The following is a 21,951-nucleotide window of genomic DNA, read 5'->3' on the forward strand; positions in this document are numbered from 1 at the left end:
AGACTTTTTGAACACTATTGATCTCTATACTGAACACACTCAACAATGACCTGCATGCAAAATCAATGTGCTCTAAATGTGTGCTCACACACAAACCGTGATCAACACATCCGTTATTCATGGTTTAGATGTTGTTTGATAGTTACACCTTCACCCATTAATTAAATAAAATAACACTGACATCTAATGTACAGGACTGCCACTTTATTCAAACAAATGTACATTCAGAATCATTTGCCAGCAGAATAATTTAGACATGATGAACCTTTGATGGCTCTCATGAGAACCAGTAAGTCCTGTCTTTTTTTCTTTCTTTTTTATATTATTATTAAAATCCAATTAGTTTTATCATACTTAGTGACACCCTTATGCACTAACCTCATTAAAGTTCATGAAAAAGCCAATGACTAAGCCTCTTGAACCAACAGAAACATATATTTTGTAAATTATCACTTACAGCCCCTGAAACACTTTATACTGAAGAAAACGTATATTGTAGACCAGAAGTTTCATTTGTTCTCTTCTTAACTTTTCAAAGATGCATCTTTTAACAACTACTGTCAACAAGTATTTTTATAGTTCATCAGGCAAGTGTCATCTTGTATCCTTCTAAAATGTGGTCACGGTGTCTTTCTCACCACATTATATGTATTGAGGGTCCACCTTTATGCAGGTTAATGCTTGTTGGAAATGAATCATGCATAGATCACAGCAGAAAAAAATAAATACTCTGGAATTGATTCAGATCCAACTTCCTTATATCTTCATGATATCCTATAAGGATTCATTTTCATACACCCTGATTTCACGCGAGAATTTTCCAAAATCATTAAATGGAACTGACCAAGTGAACACACAATATGCAATGTGAGACCAGATCGGGGCTTGAATGTCCAGTGAGTGAGCGTCTATACAGCAGGTCACATTTCAATTCTCCATTTAGTTTGGCACTGGTGCTCATGATTGACAGTTCTAGCTCTAACAGTTATGAAATATCAACTCTTCTTTCTGGGAGTCTGAGAGAAAAACCACCAAAACTGAAACAACTTTCACTATCTCCAGTTCTAGCACTGTTAGCTTTCGGTTTTGTGCATATTTTCCAAAGTGTGACGGTTTTTTTTTCTTCTTCAGGCTTCTAACAGCTACCTAAATGCAAATAATGAAATACTAATTACTTTTAGGCTTTAAAACTAAAAGACATGTCTATTTTGACAGCAAATCTCTGAACTTTACACATTATCTTTCATAACTTATATTTTCAGTTGTGATCACCTCATGAAACAGTGGTTAAAATCACTATATTCAGTCAGTAGCTAAAAATAGCTTTCAATATTTAAATTTCAAAGTTCAATATCTCTCGAGCTTGCCATTTCTTTTCTAAGAGGACTTTGTGATTTTGATAATCTGTACTATAAAACCCTCATTGATAAATGCTACACAAAACACTTGTCTTACAAACTTGCCTTCTTTATGGAATATCTAAACTTAAGAGTTTAAGGTGGTAGTGGCATTTGACCACTACTTTCATGTTAACTTTACTTTTCAAATGAAGTCATCAATTATCTTGAATAATTTCCAAATAAACCTGAATAAAATTGATGTACATGTTATAACACACACACATTGGGTTTTCATGTTTTATGAGGACATTTCATAGACATAATGATTTTTATACTGCACTAACTGTATATTCTATCTCCTCACCATAAACTTACCCATCACAGAAAACTTTCTGCATTTTTACATTTAATTATTTATTTTTTTTAAACATCACTTAGTATGATTTATAAGCTGTTTTGGGGTCCAAAAAATGTCCCCACAAGGACAAGGATTTTGTATATTCCCATCTTTGTGGCGACATTTTGTCCCCACAACGCAGGGTTTACCACCACACACACACACACACACAGTATATACAACGTGGCCTAAAGAAATGTGAATATAAATGAAAGAATTCACACAGTCAATTTTATTTAACATAATATAATTTATACCAGATCTTGGAGTCTTAAAGGCCTGAATAATTTACATTGATGTACATTTACTTTTGACAGGCTGATGAAAAACATGAACTGCATCTGAAGATAATGCTGGTTCAATTATTCTTGCCCATACAGCTCCAACATTAAAAAAATAATAATGAAAAGTCATGAAAGGAATAAAAATAAAAAATAAAAAAAAAGAACTCACAAAATAAATTTCGGTTTATTGTCGCACAACAAATTTCACACATACATCAAACAGGCCACAAATAGATAGCAATTAAATGGACAAGAAAGAAAAGAAGAAAAATCTTTTCTTCTGGCCTTGCCCTCTCATACAGTCCAACTACGTATGATACAACTGATGTACATACACAAAGTTACTGGAATGCTTTGAATTAATGTTTTTTTAAAAAATGTTTTTTCTGTCATTTTTCGTCTTTTTTTGCTTTGTACTTTTACAAGTTTCATTTGAGATAACATGACATGGTCAAACCACAAGTAAAATCTATTTCATAGAGAAGCATCAACTTCAAAGCACCGTTTGGTAACCAGAGATCACTGTCAAAAATGGCTGACCTCCTAACAATATGTACAAAAATATAAAATGTAAATAAAAATACAAACAAATTTTTCCTTTTAAAGTATTTTGTAAGAAGGTAGAACTTTGAAGTCTTGGTTGTTTCTACAAAATCTGCAGTTTGGTGTGTGTACACGGATGCTGGACTCTACTTGATGATGACCATGTTTTGTTTTTTGTTGCCTCCCCCAGTGGACAAGTTCAGGAAAGGAGGGATGAGACGATTTCCAGCAGAGAAGCTTCTTACACATCAGTCTTTTGCTTCTTAGGTTCAACATCATCCTGAAAAGGGTGGCCAGACAGAGTTAAAACACTGCAGTTATGAGGTCAGATTTATAAACTTTTCTTATTTGAGGGTTTCAATGACATGAAGTGCAAACTTACCTCATCTTCGTCATCCTCAGCTGCTCTTTTTCCTGTGCCACCCTCAGCCTCATCATCTTCATCATCATCATCACCTATAATGTAGTTAATTCTTAGTAAAGCAACTTTGTTTATATGCGTTGGTTGTCAATGCATAAGTGGAGCTAAAGCAGCATGTCTACATCATTCTCACCACTCTTATTCAATTAGTTTACCTGCATACTTAAGGCCTTACCTTCTACATCATCTTCCTCATCCTCTTCTTCAGCCACATCATCATCTTCCTCATCTACTTCATTTTCTGGATCACCATTCTCCTCATTTTCCTAAAAAACAAAAACAAAACAAAAAAAACGTATGAGTTATCATTGGTAATACCTAAGGTAATTTGATAAATTTGACAAGCAGTACTGAAATAAAGTAAGTTGCGGAAACTTACAGCCTTTCCATTTGCAGGGACATCCTTTCCATTTTCTGCCTCCTCAACCTGTTTCTTTTCTTTAAGGTCCTAAATGAAGAAAACAAATTATCTGTAATTGCTTTAGTTAGCCTACTTATCTAGGAAATCCAACTAGACCAGCGCCGAATTTAAATCCTCTCTTATTCGTGGAACGTGCTTTCATTTCACATTTGAAACGCGACACTTCCACACTCTTTATTCATTGGATGCCTGTCTCTTCCATCCCCGCCTGGTTTAAAGACCATATTGAGGTGTTGTAATTTGATACGTCGATGGCGTTACCGCCAATACGCGCTGTAGTTCAGTTTATAATCCACCTCATTGCTCTTGATAAAGACACGCCCGTTAAAAAACTACAACCCCCAGATTACAATTAGTGAATATTTTAACTCAGCCAATAAGAGCGCGAACTTGACCAAAGGGAGGCAGGACCGATAAGCCTCAGAGAAAGAGAGTGAGTGAGAGAAAGAGATAGAGAGAGAGAGAGAGAAAGCGAAAAAGACGGGGGGAACAATAGCGTTGTGCATTTGAGCCTTTAACAATTCGTTTTTCGAGCACTATATAGTTGCTCCCTCGAGAATGACCATTATTAGCAAGAGAAGCCGTTTTATTTATCAAATGATTTAACACACTGCATCTTGTTCGCTTAAAAATGCAGACTTTTCATCTCTCTGAATACCACAGGATGTGCTTCCATGCAGCAGCTCGCTCGTATTAATAAATGTAGGTCATAATCATCAGCTTTTAAGCCGGTTAGCGTCTATCACGCCTGCAACGCCTTCTCACACCGTCACCATTACTTGCCGCTTTGTACCACCACTGAGCGTCAATGAGCCATACATGAATAATGAACATATGCCATTATCTACAGCATAATACTGAGTACTGACCCATATATCGATCAAACAAACAGCGTGAGCTTTGACCTTATAGCCTGAAGCGGAAATCATCTCCGTTTTTCATAGGCAAACTTAAGAAACGCAGGCTTATCAAGACCAGGACGTAAAAAAAAAAAAAAAAATCCTAACAAAGGACAAACGGGTCAGAAATGTTGTGCCCACAGACAGTCCAGCGATCCTTATATGACATCGGCAGAGATTGAGCACAACACGCTTGACAAGTCCGGCGGAAAACGATCGTTTAGGTTGGTACACTGTACGGGGCCGTTCACACAGCACACGCACTCACGCGCACAAGCAGCCAGACGGAGCGCAACGGAACGGAACAGAACGAGATACGTTTTTAAAAGTTGAACGGAGCCACTGCGCCTTAAAAACGCGGCGCTCGTGCATGAAACGGTAGAATAACAGCGAGAAACTACCCTCAAATACGTATGTATAGTACATGTCTACATTTATAAACAATGAAATAATAGAGCAGCTGCCTGTACGGATGTCCCTTAACTTCGGGTTTCGCGCTCACCTCCTGAGCTGACCGCGGCACCGCGCGCTGCAATATGAACTCATTCAGTCAGCCTGACTGCAGCATCCGCAGCGGGGTTTCGCGGGACAAGTTTACACACAAACTGACATCGACCATAAAAGTCATTGAATATTTGACTATAAACCGTTTTTCCGTGCACTGAAAGAGAGACCTTTTTTCTTTCATCTGAGAAATGATCACCCATCCTGACACTTCTGTGTAAAGTAACGGGCAGGTAAACCATAGCCCAATAAAACTCATAGCTTAAGTAATTTGAACAATAATGTATGATGAACTCTCAATTTCACAACAAAAAAGCGAATTACAACCCGAACTTGACAGAACTTAAAAAGCAACGCGACCTAACGCTCGGTAAAGTCCCCGTAAATCTGAGACAGGTTTGCTCTGATGTTAACAAGGTATTCTCAGATCAAATTCTTTGTCATAACACTTGTAACATTTGTCAAACATAAAGTAGACACGTTCAGACATCATAGAAAACGCGCTTTATTCACAGTGGCATCATGAATCGTGAGGGCTGCAGTGTAACTTGTGTGACAGATCGGGCTGCTCGCTGACGAATCACCGCGTCTCGCTCTCGCGGACTGTACGAGGCACCTTCAGTTATTGAGTCTACACGAGGTAATAAAGAAACTTGTGCAACAAACCATATAAGCAGTGTACAGATAGTGCTTACGATGATCTGCGTCCATCTCTCTCACTATGTTTTTCAAAGAGGAACCGAAAAACCGCCTGCATAAACAAAGAACCCGCGCAGAATCCGAACAAAAAGCCTTTTAGTTGCAAATGTCTCCGTAAAGAATCCCAACTTCAGAGCACCTAACGTTTTACAATCCACGAAGTCCTCAAAGTGTCAGTGAGCGGTCAAAACACTGGCAAAATGTACAAACAGTGTCCTGTATCCTGATTTCCATACCAAAATTCATATTTTATAAAAACCCGTTTATTCAAATGAGTAAAAACGAAGCATCTCTATAAATCAGGGTATAACTTAAGTTACATTACCTTGGCGGAGACTTCCGAGCTGGTATCGACTTTTGTGTCAGCCATTTTTCCTAAATATTAAGAATATAATGGGGTCTCGGAACAAAATAATATAAAGAGAAATACGAGATGTGTATAATTAAAAAAAAAGACTATTAAGCGTCTGTAGCGAGCTCACACAGGCGGTAGAGCTGTTAATATAGAAGACTAGGCGGAGTTTGGAGGCGGGCGATTTTCGGTGATTGGCCAGTGAGGAAAAAGTCCGCTCTTCTGATTGGTCAAGATGGAACAATAGACAGTATTTCTACAAAGTCAAACTCCGCCTCCAAACCAACCTCTGACTCATTAATGTGTGGAATAACTGTCGATCCATACTATCCTGGTCAATCTCATCTCCCCTTGATGGATTGGCCTAGATGGGCTCATCACTGTTAAAAAAAAAAAAAAAAATGTATGTAAGACATTAATACTGCCCTTAAATCTAAAATGGTCCATATTGTTTCAAACACTTATTTTTACTCACAGAGAGCCGACCAAGTCTTGAGTTTACATTTTTGTAATGTTTTTGTCTCTCTCCATATGGTGACATTTACATGTCATTACATAACCACTGATCACATCGTTACTCGTGTCATAATTTCGCCATAAAATATTTTGTCAATTTCTTTCAAAGGTGTCGTGTAAACTATCCAGCAGTGATATTCACATCTAATTGGTATGCAAGCATTGAGTTTAAGAGTACTGCTTAGCTAAAGTCATCTTATTTATTTTTTGGTCGCGCATAAACCTTTGCTCTATCTAAAAGAAAGGTCACGCTCAATGAATATAATATTGCGGCAGTTAGTGGACGCCCCACTGGCGAAACCTGCTCAATATTTGAGTGACAGTTTCAATCCCCGCCCCTTCACCGATCTTTACACTGGGTATGTAAAAATATCATCCTGGGTGGTGTATGAGATCAGTTATTGAGATATAACATAGGAAGGAAGAACGCCAAATAGGCTAATATGCTGCCAGTTCTAGCTATTAGAGTAAGACAACAAACATATTCGCGATTTTTTTGTAAGATGCTTGACCGAGATCTTGTTCTTATTGGCAAACACGGATTATTTGGTGGGCTAGTGAAGGATAACGGATATGATCATCAAACTAAGCGCTTTATAAACATTACTAGTGATGTTTTCACATTTCAAGCAATTTAAAATCTGCACGCTGCAGGGAAAATGTAATGGTGTACCTCTGTACCTCACCAACATGGCCGATTGAAATACCGTATGGCGTCTTAAAGTCTCCTTATTGGCTGATTGGGCCGAACGAACACAGACTTGACGCTTTGCGAAGGCTGATTGGTTGGTACCAACGTCAATCAACGGAAGTACCTAGTTTAAGGTGCTAAAGAAAACATGGAACTGGAACTGTATTTTCCCTTTTATTTCTCCCGTTCCATGTCTAGGACAGATAAAAGGTGTTAGCAAATACACGTTCAGGATTAAATTTTCAAATGTGGGGCAGTTACAAACAGATTATTCATTGTCACATTTCTAATAATTTAGCTTACGCTTTTATTCAAAGAGACTTCCAAATGAGAAACATCACAGGCTATTTATCCCGCTTGAGCTAACAATAGTCCCAGTGCTGCAATGGCAATTAAAGTGAGAGCAAGCTAGAGAAGTAGCCTAGAAGAGTAAAAAGGTTGAAAATAGAAGTTTTTTTTTTTTTTTACAATAAAGTTTGTTTGTTTATATTTATTTACGTAATAATTTATTAATCATTTTGGAAATGTAACTTTAGCCCACCGTTATAATTTTAATTCAGAGGTGTGACTAGTAGCCTACCTGAAAACCATACTTGAGCAAAGTATACCTTATAGCGAAAATGACTCCATTACAAGTTACAAGTCACCAGTTCTAATATGACTTTAGTAAAGTCTTGCCCCAAGTTTCACTGACAACGCTTAAGCTAGTCCCAGACTAAAATGTATGTTTGAGCTGTTTTAACTGAAAGCAAATTGCACTGACATATCTTAAAATTAGAAAATGTGAAACCGGGCCATATGAGAATCTGATTTGAACAGTTTAGTATTTAAATTTTCCTATAATTTTAGTATTTTGAATGTGGGCTCAAATATGCACTAGTCCTCAACACCTTTGAGACATGAAGTGAAAACAAGAACCTTAAATAAGAATAAGTTGATTTGTAAGGAGAGAAATCGGGTTTATTTTTAAAAAATCAAAATAAAACTCAAAACCTCAAAATTCCAATAAATCAAGGTTGACACAACAGCCTCTAAAACGTCTTCAAACACTTTAGTCTCAGGAAAAGCTACAATATGTATTTTTTTTCGCCGCTAGGGGGCTCTAACCTCTTACAATAACAAAGGTGTAGGTTGATGACGCATAAGCGGAATTATGGAACTTGCCGTCATGCCGAAGGATCTAATAATGTTTATGGATGAGTGAATACATTGATGTGTTCAACATGACTGTGGTATGAAGCAGGGCGCGATTGCTAATGAGAGACAGATATCAGCGCCACACGCGAGTCCCGCGGGCCGCGGATATAAAGGAATAAGGACATTTAATTCTACCGAAATACCCACAAGTGCTGAATCAATACTCACACAGGTCAGTTTATTAGACGAATTAAACTTGTGAGGTAGCCTAATGCAGCGCTGTTTCACTTGGTCTACACTATCACACTAAACTGCATTTGAGGGTGTTTAAAATTATAATGTTATTCTATGTGTTAGTTTGTTGTCTGTATGAGACTAGCAGTATGCTAGATCAACATTAGAATAACATACTGATCATATTCTAACATTTCATCATGTTGAGCTATATAACATTGATTAGTTTTATGTACATTTGCTCAACTGTCTAATAAAGTACATGCAAGAGCAGCGTCTTTGTCAAGTCGAAGTTAGTCGCGGACATGAAGCTCTTGGCATCTCAAAAACGCCACGCTGATATTGATCCTCGTTTTAGTTCTCCTTTTGTCCCAAAGTCTGCTTGCCATGGTCCATAATGTTTGAACGAAAAAACAACAGCGTTAGCATGCCGCTAGACGTAACACAGTTGTCCACGTCTGTCGCCATGGTTACAAAGTACGAGCAGAAACCAGGGATAACGCGGAGTTCAGTCTCATTACCGGTTGCAGTCATGCCCTCGTCTCATAAATCAAACACATGCTATTCAGCAACTAGCCTACCCTACTCACATTCATGTGAAGTAACCTTTGTGACAAGTTTGGGTGAGTAAGGGCAAACTCACAAGATATAGTATCTTCAATGCCCTGTAGATGGCGATATCGCTTCTTTATAGCAGAAATAAACTGCTGCAGAAAAAGTTAGGTGCCATGCAAAATGTAACGCATAATTTGCATTAATCATCACAAATGTTTTGGAGTAAAGAGTAAATATAGGATACTTATTCAAAAATGTAGTCAAGTAGAGAGTAAAAGTTGCTAATTTGATACTCAGTAAAACTATAAAGTAGCCAAAAAGATTCTTAAGCAGTAACTAATTAATTTTAATCAAATACTTCACACCACTGCTTTCATTTCACTATTCTTATTAGAGCCCTGTACTCTATGTCTTTCATCCAAAGCTATTTACATTAGCTACAGTAATTGCATATATGGATCAAACTGAAGTTAAGTGCCTCGCTCAAAGGCAAAATGATGATGATAGAGCAGAATTGTGATCTCACTAACACACCAGTTCCTGGGTCACTGCTGCTTGGAATTAAACCTGCAACCATCAGAACAGCACTACCACCGTCTCATGCATCTATAATATGTCTCATGCATCTGTAATCTGTCATTACAAAAAAACAAAAAACAAATGTTAGATATTGTCTACTCCTTCTGAGATTGAAGCAATCGGTTTGATGGTGTCAAATTACATCCATCAATCTATCTGGGATGCAAAATTTTGTAGGCCCAGAGGCTGAGGCCCACCATAGGAATATGTCTCTTACACTATATTTTGTAAAAATATTAATATTATTTTGCAAGCATACTTATACATATTAAGCATATTTATAAAATTTTGCTAGTGCGAACAAGCCATTGATTATTTAAAAATAATTTAGTAAAATAAATATCGCATAGTAAAATATGATTTTTGTTTAGCGAGCAGAAGTTTATTTGTCCATACTCTGACTCCAGGTCTTCTTAATACGGAAGAGGATTAGGGCCAAGCAATAATAAAAAAATAAAACCATCTCGAGATTAAAGTCGTTATAATGCGAAATTAAACTCGTTAAATTTCGAGAAAAAAAGTCGAAATACAATCTTGAAAATAAACTCATTAAATATCGAGAATAAAGTCGTTGTGTTTCGAGAAAAAACTCGTTCAATTTCGAGAAAAAAGTCGAAATACAATCTTGAGAATAAACTCATTACATTTCGAGAATAAAGTCGTTGTGTTTCGAGAAAAAACTTGTTAAATTTCGAGAAAAAAGTCGAAATACAATCTTGAGAATAAACTCATTACATTTTGAAAATAAAGTCATTGTGTTTCGAGAAAAAACTCGTTAAATTTCGAGGGGAAAAAACTCGAAATACAATCTTGAGAATAAACTCATTAAATTTCGAGAATAAAGTCGTTGTGTTTCGAGAAAAAAACTTGTTAAATTTCGAGAAAAAAGTCGTAATAATCGTGAGAATAAAGTCATAAAATTTCGAGAATAAATCGTTGTGTTTCGAGAAAAAAAGTCGAAATGAAATGTAGAGAATGACGCATTCGATCATAGAGGACATGGCAGAGTTGGATCACTTAGTCAAGCTATATTTTAGACTTTCTTTCAGTAACAAAGAAATACTATCAACTTTAGCTAATTATGACAGAATAATAATTAGCATACGAACTTTAAAGAGAATTTGCAAGTGGCTAGGTCTTTTTAGAAAAAAAAATCAGTCCAATTTGCGCGATGTGCTCGCTTTTGTCCAACATAGTATTTCTTTGTTACTGAAAGAAAGTCTAAAATATAGCTTGACTAAGTGATCCAACTCTGCCATGTCCTCTATCAGTAGGCTATGCAATGAACACTGATCGAATGCGTTATTCTCTACATTTCATTTCGACTTTTTTTCTCGAAACACGACTTTATTCTCGAAATTTAATGAGTTTATTCTCACGATTATTTCGACTTTTTTCTCGAAATTTAAAGATTTTTTTTCTCGAAACACAACAACTTTATTCTCGAAATTTAATGAGTTTATTCTCAAGATTGTATTTCGAGTTTTTTTTCTTGAAATTTAACGAGTTTTTTCTCGAAACACAACGACTTTATTCTCGAAATGTAATGAGTTTATTCTCAAGATTGTATTTCGACTTTTTTCTCGAAATTTAACGAGTTTTTTCTCGAAACACAATGACTTTATTCTCGAAATGTAATGAGTTTATTCTCAAGATTGTATTTCGACTTTTTTAACAAAAATTGAAAATGAAAGTTCTCCCCCTTGTGTTATGGGAAAGGCACTACATTTTTTTAAGAAAATCAATCACTCCCAGCAGAACTGCAGAATGTTGTGATCATTCAGAAAAAAAATATTTCTCACTATACGATTATAGGATTTGTTAGTTACACATTATTAAATACATAGAATTTACGGTAACACTTTATATTGATGGTCCCTTTTTAACATTCTGTTGACTATAAGTAACTTTATAACATGTCAACTAGCTCTCATTAGAGTATTAGTAGACTCCCTGCTTAATATCTGCTAACTCTTTATTGTGATGGTCCTCCAACAGGCATTCTACTGACTATAGCCTAAGTAAATTTGCAAATATACATGTCAACTTATTCTAACCCAAACCCTACAAGTCTACTAATACTCTACTAACACTGTAATGAGAGTTAGTAGACATGTAGGTGCAACGTTACTTATAGTTAACAGAATGTGTTAAAGGGACCATCAAAATAAAGTGAAACAGAATTTACTGTTCACTAATCCAATATTGTACATTTGCATCTGTCAAAATTCTCATCAATGATGAAGATCTGTGAAATGTTTGTCACCACCATCCGGTGCTGTGAAACAATCCTGCTCCATCTCCCCCTCTCACATCTTCTCCTCATCTCTCTCTCTCTCTTGCAGATCTTTCTCCATTACCTTTGCTATAAAGCCTCTCCATACGACAAATTGTGAGAGGGCTTTCTCGGTGATCTCTGGCATCTAAATGGAGTCTTTTCCTGTCTGCAACAATAATAACCAATCTGGAAATCCCCTGCTTTACTGCCGTCTGGTATGGCTGGTCACGTGATCTTGCAGTCCCAGGGGCCCTGAGCCCTACTCGCCCTGGTCTCTTGGATGGTCCTGTTTACTTACAAAATCTTATTGCGGTTAAGAATTCACTAATGGCCTTGGGACTGAAACATGGTCACCCACTGTTTATTACAGCCCTGGCTGTTTAGGTCATCTAGCAGCACAAATTATGTAGGAGAGTAATTGAATTATGTTAATTCTGTATTTTTATTTTACCATCATGGATGAATAGTTATATGTAGTATAGTATAGTATAGTATAGTATAGTATAGTATAGTATAGTATAGTAACTATTCATCTTAATTCTATTCATATCTATCTATCTATCTATCTATCTATCTATCTATCTATCTATCTATCTATCTATCTATCTATCCCATTAAATTATGGTTAAAAAACAACAACAAAAAACTGGCAGATGTGTTTGCCAGAAATTCAATACTCTTATGGTGTACAGGGTCATACACTTAAACGCAAAACACTATCAGTAACACACATGACTCTAAAATAATGCAATAAAAAAGTCAGTTCAAATCCTTTATTGTCATATGCACACTGTACAATGAAATAAAGTATTAATAAATACATAAGAAGAAAAAACAGTACAATATATAGTAGTGCAATATAGTATAGTTGTGTAAAATCTGTACAGGTCTACAATGCCTGCGGTGTGGAATATGAATGTATAGGACGTCTGTATGGTGGTGAGGAGTTTCGAGTAATATCAGGGTGATGTCAGGGTCAATGAATCAATGTTTGACCCATTTAACATTCTGATGGCTGCTGGAAAAAAAAACATTTCTCAGTCTAGACGTCCTGCATTTCACAAGAGGTGTGAGTGAGTATTTTCCTTTTTGAGTGAACTGTCTTTAAATTGTACAATGCTTCACTTGATTGCTAATGTTGTGACCATAAACTATATGTAAAAGATAAAAGTAATCAATCAAATAATAATCAAAGTCAACTGTGTATTAAGGTACGAACTATTTCATTTGTTTGTCTGTTCATTTGGTGTCCATCTACACATTTCAATGTTATTGTTCAGGGCCAGGCTTTTCTGCAAAAAAAAAAAAAGAAGAAGAAAAAAGTGTTGTGTCAGGTGTAATGTTTCACTGTATGTCATTAACATAACATGTAACGTGAGGTTTTGTTCCCAAGGGTAACAGTAGCGCAACAAAAGTTTCCATAAAATTACATTTAGTAAAATGTGATCTTTGTTTATGTATGCGGTGCTTCCTCAAACCCTTGTGGGTTTCGAAGGGAAGAGTTCGTTTGATCTGGGATTCTTCCTTGTTTCTCGTCTTCCGCTTTCCTAATGTAGTAGGGGCAGGACTGCAGACGCTCAGCCCGCAGCGTTTTCCCCTCTCTCATTTTTCATTTTTATTTAAATATAGCCTTCACTCGTCCTGCAGCAGCTGGTCCCAGAGTTTTCCCACAGCTGGGATAAAGAATGAGGCCCATACTTTAATTAAGAGCAACATGCTAGGTGTTCTTGCTCTAAACTCTTCTTTTCTTCTCTTCATTCATTACAAAAAATACCTCTTTAGAACATTTGGAAACCAAGCCTTGCAGATCTAATATCAGCATTTTATTTTTTTGGCCAAAAATGGAGGTGAAAACGACATGACATTAAGCTACTCTTTGCCTCTGGGTGGCTCAATGTCACTAAGGCACAAAAGAGGAATTCTGTCCAGGAGACAGCAGTCGATGAGGCAGAAATCGATGAAGCTGATGCATGCAGCATGTGACCCCATGACCCTGAGCTCTGTGATGCGTCTCAGTGCTTTTTACGCGTAATTGAGTATGTCAAAGGCTTATTCCGGCAGTTTATTCATGATATTACCAGCTTAATGTTTGTTTTGACTGAATCTGGATTATTCTTAAACTAATCATTACCCTGAATATAAAAGAAAAGGGTCTATTTTAACGAACACCTCTTACCTCGCTTGTTTTTCAAGCCCAAAGTATTATCACCTCTAAGCAGGTAATGGGAACATCGGTGGTTTTAGTTTACAATCCGTGGGCAGTTACTAGATGAATCTTTATTGGTAGATGTGAGTCTCACTTCCTTCCTTTCTGTTGCTTTGCATGACTGCAAAACAGCCACAGTAAGCCTGTCATTTGCTGGCAGACTTTTCTTATCTGAGCGCTGGAGTTTGGCAATCTGATTGGCGAAGAGTTTGCACCTTCTGTGCTGGATTTAATTGAAGCATTTGGTTTGTTGTAGTCGAGCCTGTCATCTGACTCTTGAACATGAAAATTGGGCCGGTGGTTCTTTGAAATACAGCAATTTCTTCAGCTTTAGTGCTCGTGTTGCAATTCCACCACTGACACCTACCATAAATGTTACTATTTATGTACTCTTCATCAAAGTTTAGCACACAGCATATTTAAAATTTGAATGTAAATTTTAATTAGACATTAATGTAAATGATTTAATATGGAGACGAACTATAAAACCATTCATATTCAATGTTAAATTATTAATATTTAATTTAAATACAAAGTGTGAGACTTTCACATGGTCCGGGAGCCCCTCCTCCACAGCAAGAACCAACCAGATACTTGTGTTAAAGCCTAGGTGGCACTGATGTGCAGTTAAGACCTATAAAGCTGCAGAGCTCACATTCTGGCTTCAGAGGAAGAGTCTTCATCGTACAAGTTATGATGAACAGCAATCCCACTACATCATTTTCAGACTGTTCCCAGCTATTTGAGCCATGGTAAGTGAACTTTCACAGCAGTCATTCATTCTATCTAAATCAGCAGTGCACTAATGATGTTGTATCTGGTTTTAATTTGATTTCTGCTGATTAAAAAAAGAACCACAAGGCGTATTAGATGCATATGACTGAAACATATTAAGCGTTTTGTATCCATATCATGTGGCATCTCTGGTTTCATACACATTTCAGTATAATGCATCTAAAAAAAAAGAGACAAAATACTGTTAGACAGAGCTTGTTTAAAGGGTGTGGTTAAAATGTATCCATAAAATATACGGCACATTTAATTAAATATTTGTTATGATTTTTTAAAAGATCTATTTAAATATGACTGCCTGTGTAAAAGTACAAATGCCAAAATTACTAGTCTGTGTGTGAAATGTGAACGGAGGAGACTGAACAATGACATCGGATTGAAATTTGAAGCTTTTTATAACTTTTGATAATAAATAAAAAAATGAATGAACAGCTATATGAAAAAAATGTATTTACCACATTAATCAAAACCTGATAATCTAGCAGCAGTAGTTACTTATATTTCATCATGAAACATGAGGTTGGTTACAAACTCACTTTATTATAAATAAATGTGATGTACTGTATAAAATTATTGTCACATAAACTATAGTATCCAGATGTGATTAAAAGTTGCATTTTCAGTTGAATTTGGGGAAACCACTTGAAACATTTGTTGTGTTGAGCTATTTCAATTTCTTTTGTATGATTTGTTCATTGCAAACAGCTGGAAGTCTGTAAATGTTGTCAATAAACCTGATTTGCAATGGGGCTTGAATACTGTATAACATGCAAAACTAAAGAACTTTATTAAAAAAAACAATAATCTGTCACAATATCTATTGGCAACCAAAATTGCACTTGTGCCTTTTTCTATCCCTCTTATATTTTTTTCCCCATCAAATTCACACAGTGACACACAGCTGACCTGCTGTCTTATAGGACACATCTGAGAAAGATCAGTGGATAGTGGGAAAAACATGTTGCAAAGCCTCTGTGATTCCCAGTTACATCCTCATTTATTTCCAAGTCTTTCACTCCCATTATAATAGCTCTCAGCTGAGAAACCTGGCAATAGGCCAGAGTAACCTTCTCTCTCTCTCTCTCTCTCTCTCTCTCTCTCTCTCTCTCTCTCTCTCACACACACACACACTCACTCACACACACACACACACACACACACACACACACACACACACTTCCATCAGTGCATTGCCTCTAACTCCACATTGTGAAAGAAATCATGAAACAAAAAAACAACAAAAATAATAATAACCTAAAGAAATGGGACATATTGATGTAAAAGTGAAAATCAAATCACTAAAGAAAATCACTCTCTCAAATTATTTTATTTTGACATAAAATATGCCAAATAAGCATTTTTATTTATGCTACAGCTAAAATATTTTGTCTAATAACCTAAAAATACTTTTTGTGCTAACATTTAAATCAAATATATTACTTAATAAGGTTGCACCTTATTTTGCAGTACGCACACTTACATGTACTTACAGTGTACATACCTAAGAAAGTACTGGTTAATATAAGGTAACTACATGGGTTAATGTTAGGTTTACCCAGTATTGTAAAAACTATAATAAGTACATAGTATGTGCATGAGGAACAGGACTGTAAAATAAAGTGCAACCCTTAAAAATACAGAATCAACCTATTGGGTTACAGCAATTGAATTAATTTTTCAGGGTCAAAAAGAGGTAAAAAGCCTGGTATTACTTCATTGGGCTACACTTGTATACTTTTATCAAGATCAGATAGGTAATACGATTGGAGATTATGATGATTATTGAACAAATAGGTCAATACTGTAAGCAAATGAATCATTAAAATAAATAAATCTCATAAGTCTCAATGAACAGTTAACAGTTTCATATATGATGTGTGGGTGATGATAGCAGCATGATCTGAACGTCTGCGAACACTAGCTGCTCGTCTCCTTGGTAACTCCCGGAACAAGGTGCAAGAAAATCAGTCCTGTGAACACAATCACTTGTACACACTTGCTCTGAGCAGGCATTCTCTCTAGAGGGGATCCACCACATGTTTGCACTACAGGCTACATGTTTGATGGCGTGTCTGAGCAGTTATGTGAAGTGATACTAACAGGGCTGCGCTCTTCTGACCCTGAGAGGAGTGTGAGCAAACAACAGATTGCACTTAACCTAACAGCATGTAGCTAGTCAGCCAGAAAAAAAAAAAAAGAATAGCTATGCCGCTTGAGTGGCGGAAGCAGTGGAGCTTGCAGAACATGAAGGCATGTTCTCACATACAGTGAGGAAAATAAGTATTTGAACACCCTGCTATTTTGCAAGTTCTCCCACTTGGAAATCATGGAGGGTTCTGAAATTGTCATCGTAGGTGCATGTCCACTGTGAGAGACATAATCTATAAAAAAAACCCAGAAATCACAATATATGATTTTTTAACTATTTATTTGTATGATACAGCTGCAAATAAGTATTTGAACACCTGTCTATCAGCTAGAATTCTGACCCTCAAAGACCTGTTAGTCTGCCTTTAAAATGTCCACCTCCACTCCATTTATTATCCTAAATTAGATGCACCTGTTTGAGGTCGTTAGCTGCATAAAGACACCTGTCCACCCCATACAATCAGTAAGAATCCAACTACTAACATGGCCAAGACCAAAGAGCTGTCCAAAGACACTAGAGACAAAATTGTACACCTCCACAAGGCTGGAAAGGGCTACGGGGAAATTGCCAAGCAGCTTGGTGAAAAAAGGTCCACTGTTGGAGCAATCATTAGAAAATGGAAGAAGCTAAACATGACTGTCAATCTCCCTCGGACTGGGGCTCCATGCAAGATCTCACCTCGTGGGGTCTCAATGATCCTAAGAAAGGTGAGAAATCAGCCCAGAACTACACGGGAGGAGCTGGTCAATGACCTGAAAAGAGCTGGGACCACCGTTTCCAAGGTTACTGTTGGTAATACACTAAGACGTCATGGTTTGAAATCATGCATGGCACGGAAGGTTCCCCTGCTTAAACCAGCACATGTCAAGGCCCGTCTTAAGTTTGCCAATGACCATTTGGATGATCCAGAAGAATGATGAGTACCATCCCAAGAACACCATCCCTACTGTGAAGCATGGGGTGGTAGCATCATGCTTTGGGGGTGTTTTTCTGCACATGGGACAGGGGGACTGCACTGTATTAAGGAGAGGATGACCGGGGCCATGTATTGCGAGATTTTGGGGAACAACCTCCTTCCCTCAGTTAGAGCATTGAAGATGGGTCGAGGCTGGGTCTTCCAACATGACAATGACCTGAAGCACACAGCCAGGATAACCAAGGAGTGGCTCTGTAAGAAGCATATCAAGGTTCTGGTGTGGCCTAGCCAGTCTCCAGACCTAAACCCAATAGAGAATCTTTGGAGGGAGCTCAAACTCCGTGTTTCTCAGCGACAGCCCAGAAACCTGACTGATCTAGAGAAGATCTGTGTGGAGGAGTGGGCCAAAATCCCTCCTGTAGTGTGTGCAAACCTGGTGAAAAACTACAGGAAACATTTGACCTCTGTAATTGCAAACAAAGGCTACTGTACCAAATATTAACATTGATTTTCTCAGGTGTTCAAATACTTATTTGCAGCTGTATCATACAAATAAATAGTTAAAAAATCATATATTGTGATTTCTGGATTATGTCTCTCACAGTGGACATGCACCTACGATGACAATTTCAGACCCCTCCATGATTTCTAAGTGGGTGAACTTGCAAAATAGCAGGGTGTTCAAATACTTATTTTCCTCACTGTACATTTAACATGATCTCCCCTCACAAAGGGAATCACATCTCGGCTAACAAGGAACGTTCACGGAACTTTGGCTAACGTTCTGACAAGGTTCTCTCAAAGTTATAAGCAAACGTTCCAGTAACGTTATTAGAACGTTCACTCAGGTCTTTTTACTTGGACATTTTACTTGGACATCCGTCTAACTTTAAAAATAAAAATAAAAAATACTACTTGTTTCAGAAAGTTCAGAGAACATTCAACAGTAACGTTCCCATAATGTCTGCAAAACAGCCTTAACGGTCACATTACTAAAAAAACATTTTTAAAACGTTTAAAAAAACTATTTTGAACATTCAGAGAACATTCAAGAAATAATGCTTTCATAACTAAATAGGAATGTTATATAAACATTCTTAGATCATATATATTTTGTTGGGATGATACAAGCACTATGGTGTACATTTTTATTTAAGATGTCACACAGATTGACACTGCTTGTAGATGTTAAAAGCACAAAGGAGAAGGGAGTCAGATTTTAATATGAATTAGAATCCTGTTCATCCATCATCTGAGTGTACTCCAACCGTTTGTACATTAGCACAACAAAATGGGTTGTGTATTAGCCTGTATTACATCATGCTTTACAATTTCCAGCACTAATGATGGTATAAGGCGGCCCAGGAGGAGGATAGTACTGTTGTTCTGTAGGGAAATGATGCTGACTGCTGCCACAGTAACCGTCAACAGCTTCATCACAATAGTGTCCATGTCGAACAGTATACTCTCCGAGTAGATGTGATCAGCTGATATGTTTGACAAATATTTCAGTAATTATAAAAGTCAGATTACATGTTAGTCAGAGCATAAAATGGATGTCTAGAAGTAATGGTTGGTAAAGGAGGTATAGGCATATGGGCTACATTCAGAATTTAAGAATCGGCTCCCTTTCAGTTCATGAGTTGAAACTTAAAATGAATAGATTCTGCATCACAGGAAGTTGAAATGGAATTCGAAGTGGAATTTACTGAATTAAAATTCAAAGAAATTTAACAGATAATGGCAATTTTCTCCACCCTTACCCTTATTGTCTGTAAGGCATATAAAACCTTTAAACTTCATAAACTTCATAAATAAATAAATAAATAAATAGTTCACCCCAGAATTAAAATGTTGTCATCACGTCCCTCATGTTGTTACAAACCTGTGTGAATTTCTTTCTTCTGTGGAACACACAAGAATATATTTTGAAGAAACCTAACAGTTTTGGTTACCATTGACTTCCATTGTACAAAAAAAAAAACAAAAAAAAAAAAACACATTTCTCACAATATCTTCTTTTATGTTCCACAGAATAAAGAAAGTCATACATACAGGTGTGGAACGACATGAGGGTGAGCAAATGATGACAACATTTTTTGGGGGTGAACAATCCCATTCATTTCAAATCTGAATTTTACCATGCAATTTATATTCAGTTCAAATTCAGGAACAACTGGATTTTAAGTATTCTAATAGCAACAGATCCATATCAGATGGAATACTGACAAAACATAAGCATTCATTTATCAGATTTGCAGATACCACAAAAACATTACTTTGATGGTGGTCCTCTCTAATTGTTTCTAAATATCTCCCTCTCTCTTTTTTTCTCTCATCTCTTCTACTCTCACCCACCAAATCATTCAGCTCTAAATTTATCTTCGATTACCTCATCAGTGCTATTATAATAGGACAGTTCTGGGAGTCTTGGGGGGTCTCACCTGACCCTGTATGAGTGCTAAGACCTGAGAATTGGATTACAGCTTATCCATATCAGCAGCTGTAGCTTCTTAACAAAGCCTGATGGGCCCCTGGGCATATTTCAAGCAAGACAGAATTCACCAAGGACACCGGAAAAGTGGAATGACAGAGGAAAATCTGGTGCCGTAATCCTCTTTCCCTTCAACACATCACATGACGCTCCAGCATATTGACTGGCTAACACTGCCCACAGAAGAATAAGAGTTAAGAAAAACGGTAGACTTCTAGAAGCGGTAGCTTGCCACACGACAAGAGGGTCAGAGTTTATTTCCAGCCTGACAACGGAGCTTCTCTAAATCAGTGTGATCACAGCTTCACTGACAGGTTGACTAACTCATGCAGTGCCCCTAAATCACACACACTTGCTGGGCTCAGACCTCACTGCATGCTTTTATTTTTAGTGCAGCGAATGAGGGCATTTCAGGCCAAAGCTGCAATACCAAAACAGATTGCACATTATTTAATTCCCTATAAATGTATGAACTCTAAACTGCAAACATGCTGGATTATAAATCGAAATATTTTAAATGCAAAATCGAGATGTATGTGTGCGTTGTGTTTTTGACTGCATAAAGTTTATTGTGATGAAAACTATGTGATCCAAAACATACTGATTATTCTGTGAGTGGATCAGGTCATTCGTTTTAGCCTGAGGTCATGCATCTAATGTGACATCACACACATAGATGATGTAAGGCAACGCAGTGAGCTCAGAGCCAGTTTCAGTGGGAGGGCTGCTCATTTGGAACAGATAAAGGTGCTTTGTTTTCCTCACTTCCTTCTCTCTGGTACATGACTAGAACATTGTTCCTGTGTTTTAGTATTTGTTCATTTGAAGGGAAACTGAATTGTCCTTTGTGGATCTGACCTAACAGCCACATTCGAGAGAGGAGAAAGTATATTTACCAAGAAGCAAGGATAAACTTCCGTTGAAACTAATATATCTGAGAAATGAAAATGAATACACTTAATACTCTGAAATGGCTCATTAAAATATAATAGGCAAATATCATATTTCAAATAATTAATTTAAACATTATTATTTTATTTTTTAAGAATTTTAAAATATAAAAAAATCACTGTCCCCATAAAAATATTAAGCAGCACAATTGTTTTCAACATTGATAATAATGAGAAATATTTGACGAGCAGCAAATCAGCTTATTAGAATGATTTTTACTTTTTTTTTTTTTTTTACATTTTTATGTATTTGGCAGACGCTTTTATCCAAAGCGACTTACATTGTGTTCCAAGGTACACATTTACATTCTTATCAATTCTTGCTTTCCTTGGGAATCAAACCCATGACCTGGTGTTGCAAACACCAACACTCTATTGTTTGAGCTACAGGAAAGCCTGAAGGATCTTCTGAAGGATCATGTGACTGAAAACTGGAGTAACGATGCTAAAAAATCTGCTAAATTACATTTTAAAATATAAAACAGAAAACAGTTATTTAAAATTATAGGCCCAATGACATTTTTTATATTAGAATACATTTTACATTACTGTTTTATTGTATTTGTGTTAAAATAAATACAGTATTGGTGAGCA

General features: G+C 36.7%; 1 protein-coding gene and 1 long non-coding RNA gene across 2 annotated transcripts; one reads left to right on the forward strand and one right to left on the reverse strand.

Annotated features, from left to right (window-relative positions):
* Positions 1-1,946: 1,946 nt before the first annotated feature.
* ptmaa (prothymosin alpha a) lies at positions 1,947-6,031 on the reverse strand. The gene is made up of 5 exons (XM_084129838.1): positions 5,834-6,031; positions 3,365-3,433; positions 3,161-3,251; positions 2,947-3,020; positions 1,947-2,844 (listed from the first exon to the last, which is right to left on the reverse strand). Exons 1-5 carry the CDS (start codon positions 5,876-5,878, stop codon positions 2,806-2,808), a joined length of 318 nt encoding a protein of 105 aa, XP_083985964.1. The 5' UTR covers positions 5,879-6,031; the 3' UTR covers positions 1,947-2,805.
* Positions 2,754-20,936, forward strand: LOC311092853. Its single transcript, XR_014608321.1, has 4 exons — positions 2,754-2,888; positions 11,918-14,808; positions 19,948-19,988; positions 20,284-20,936. It is a non-coding gene; the product is annotated as an uncharacterized lncRNA (long non-coding RNA).
* The last annotated feature ends 1,015 nt before the right edge of the window (positions 20,937-21,951 follow it).

Source organism: Abramis brama (genome assembly GCF_963993115.1).
Source record: "Abramis brama genome assembly, chromosome: 11".
Taxonomy (NCBI): Eukaryota; Metazoa; Chordata; class Actinopteri; order Cypriniformes; family Leuciscidae; genus Abramis; species Abramis brama.

Bases quoted from the DNA above. Each gene is read 5' to 3' on its own strand.
- ptmaa (XM_084129838.1), bottom strand. From the start codon at position 5,878: ATGGCTGACACAAAAGTCGATACCAGCTCGGAAGTCTCCGCCAAG. The intron at 3,252-3,364 runs GTAAGTTTCCGC...TTTGTTTTTTAG, and splicing joins TCCCTGCAAATGGAAAGGCT to GAAAATGAGGAGAATGGTGA. The intron at 3,021-3,160 runs GTAAGGCCTTAA...ACTACATTATAG, and splicing joins TGAGGAAGATGATGTAGAAG to GTGATGATGATGATGAAGAT.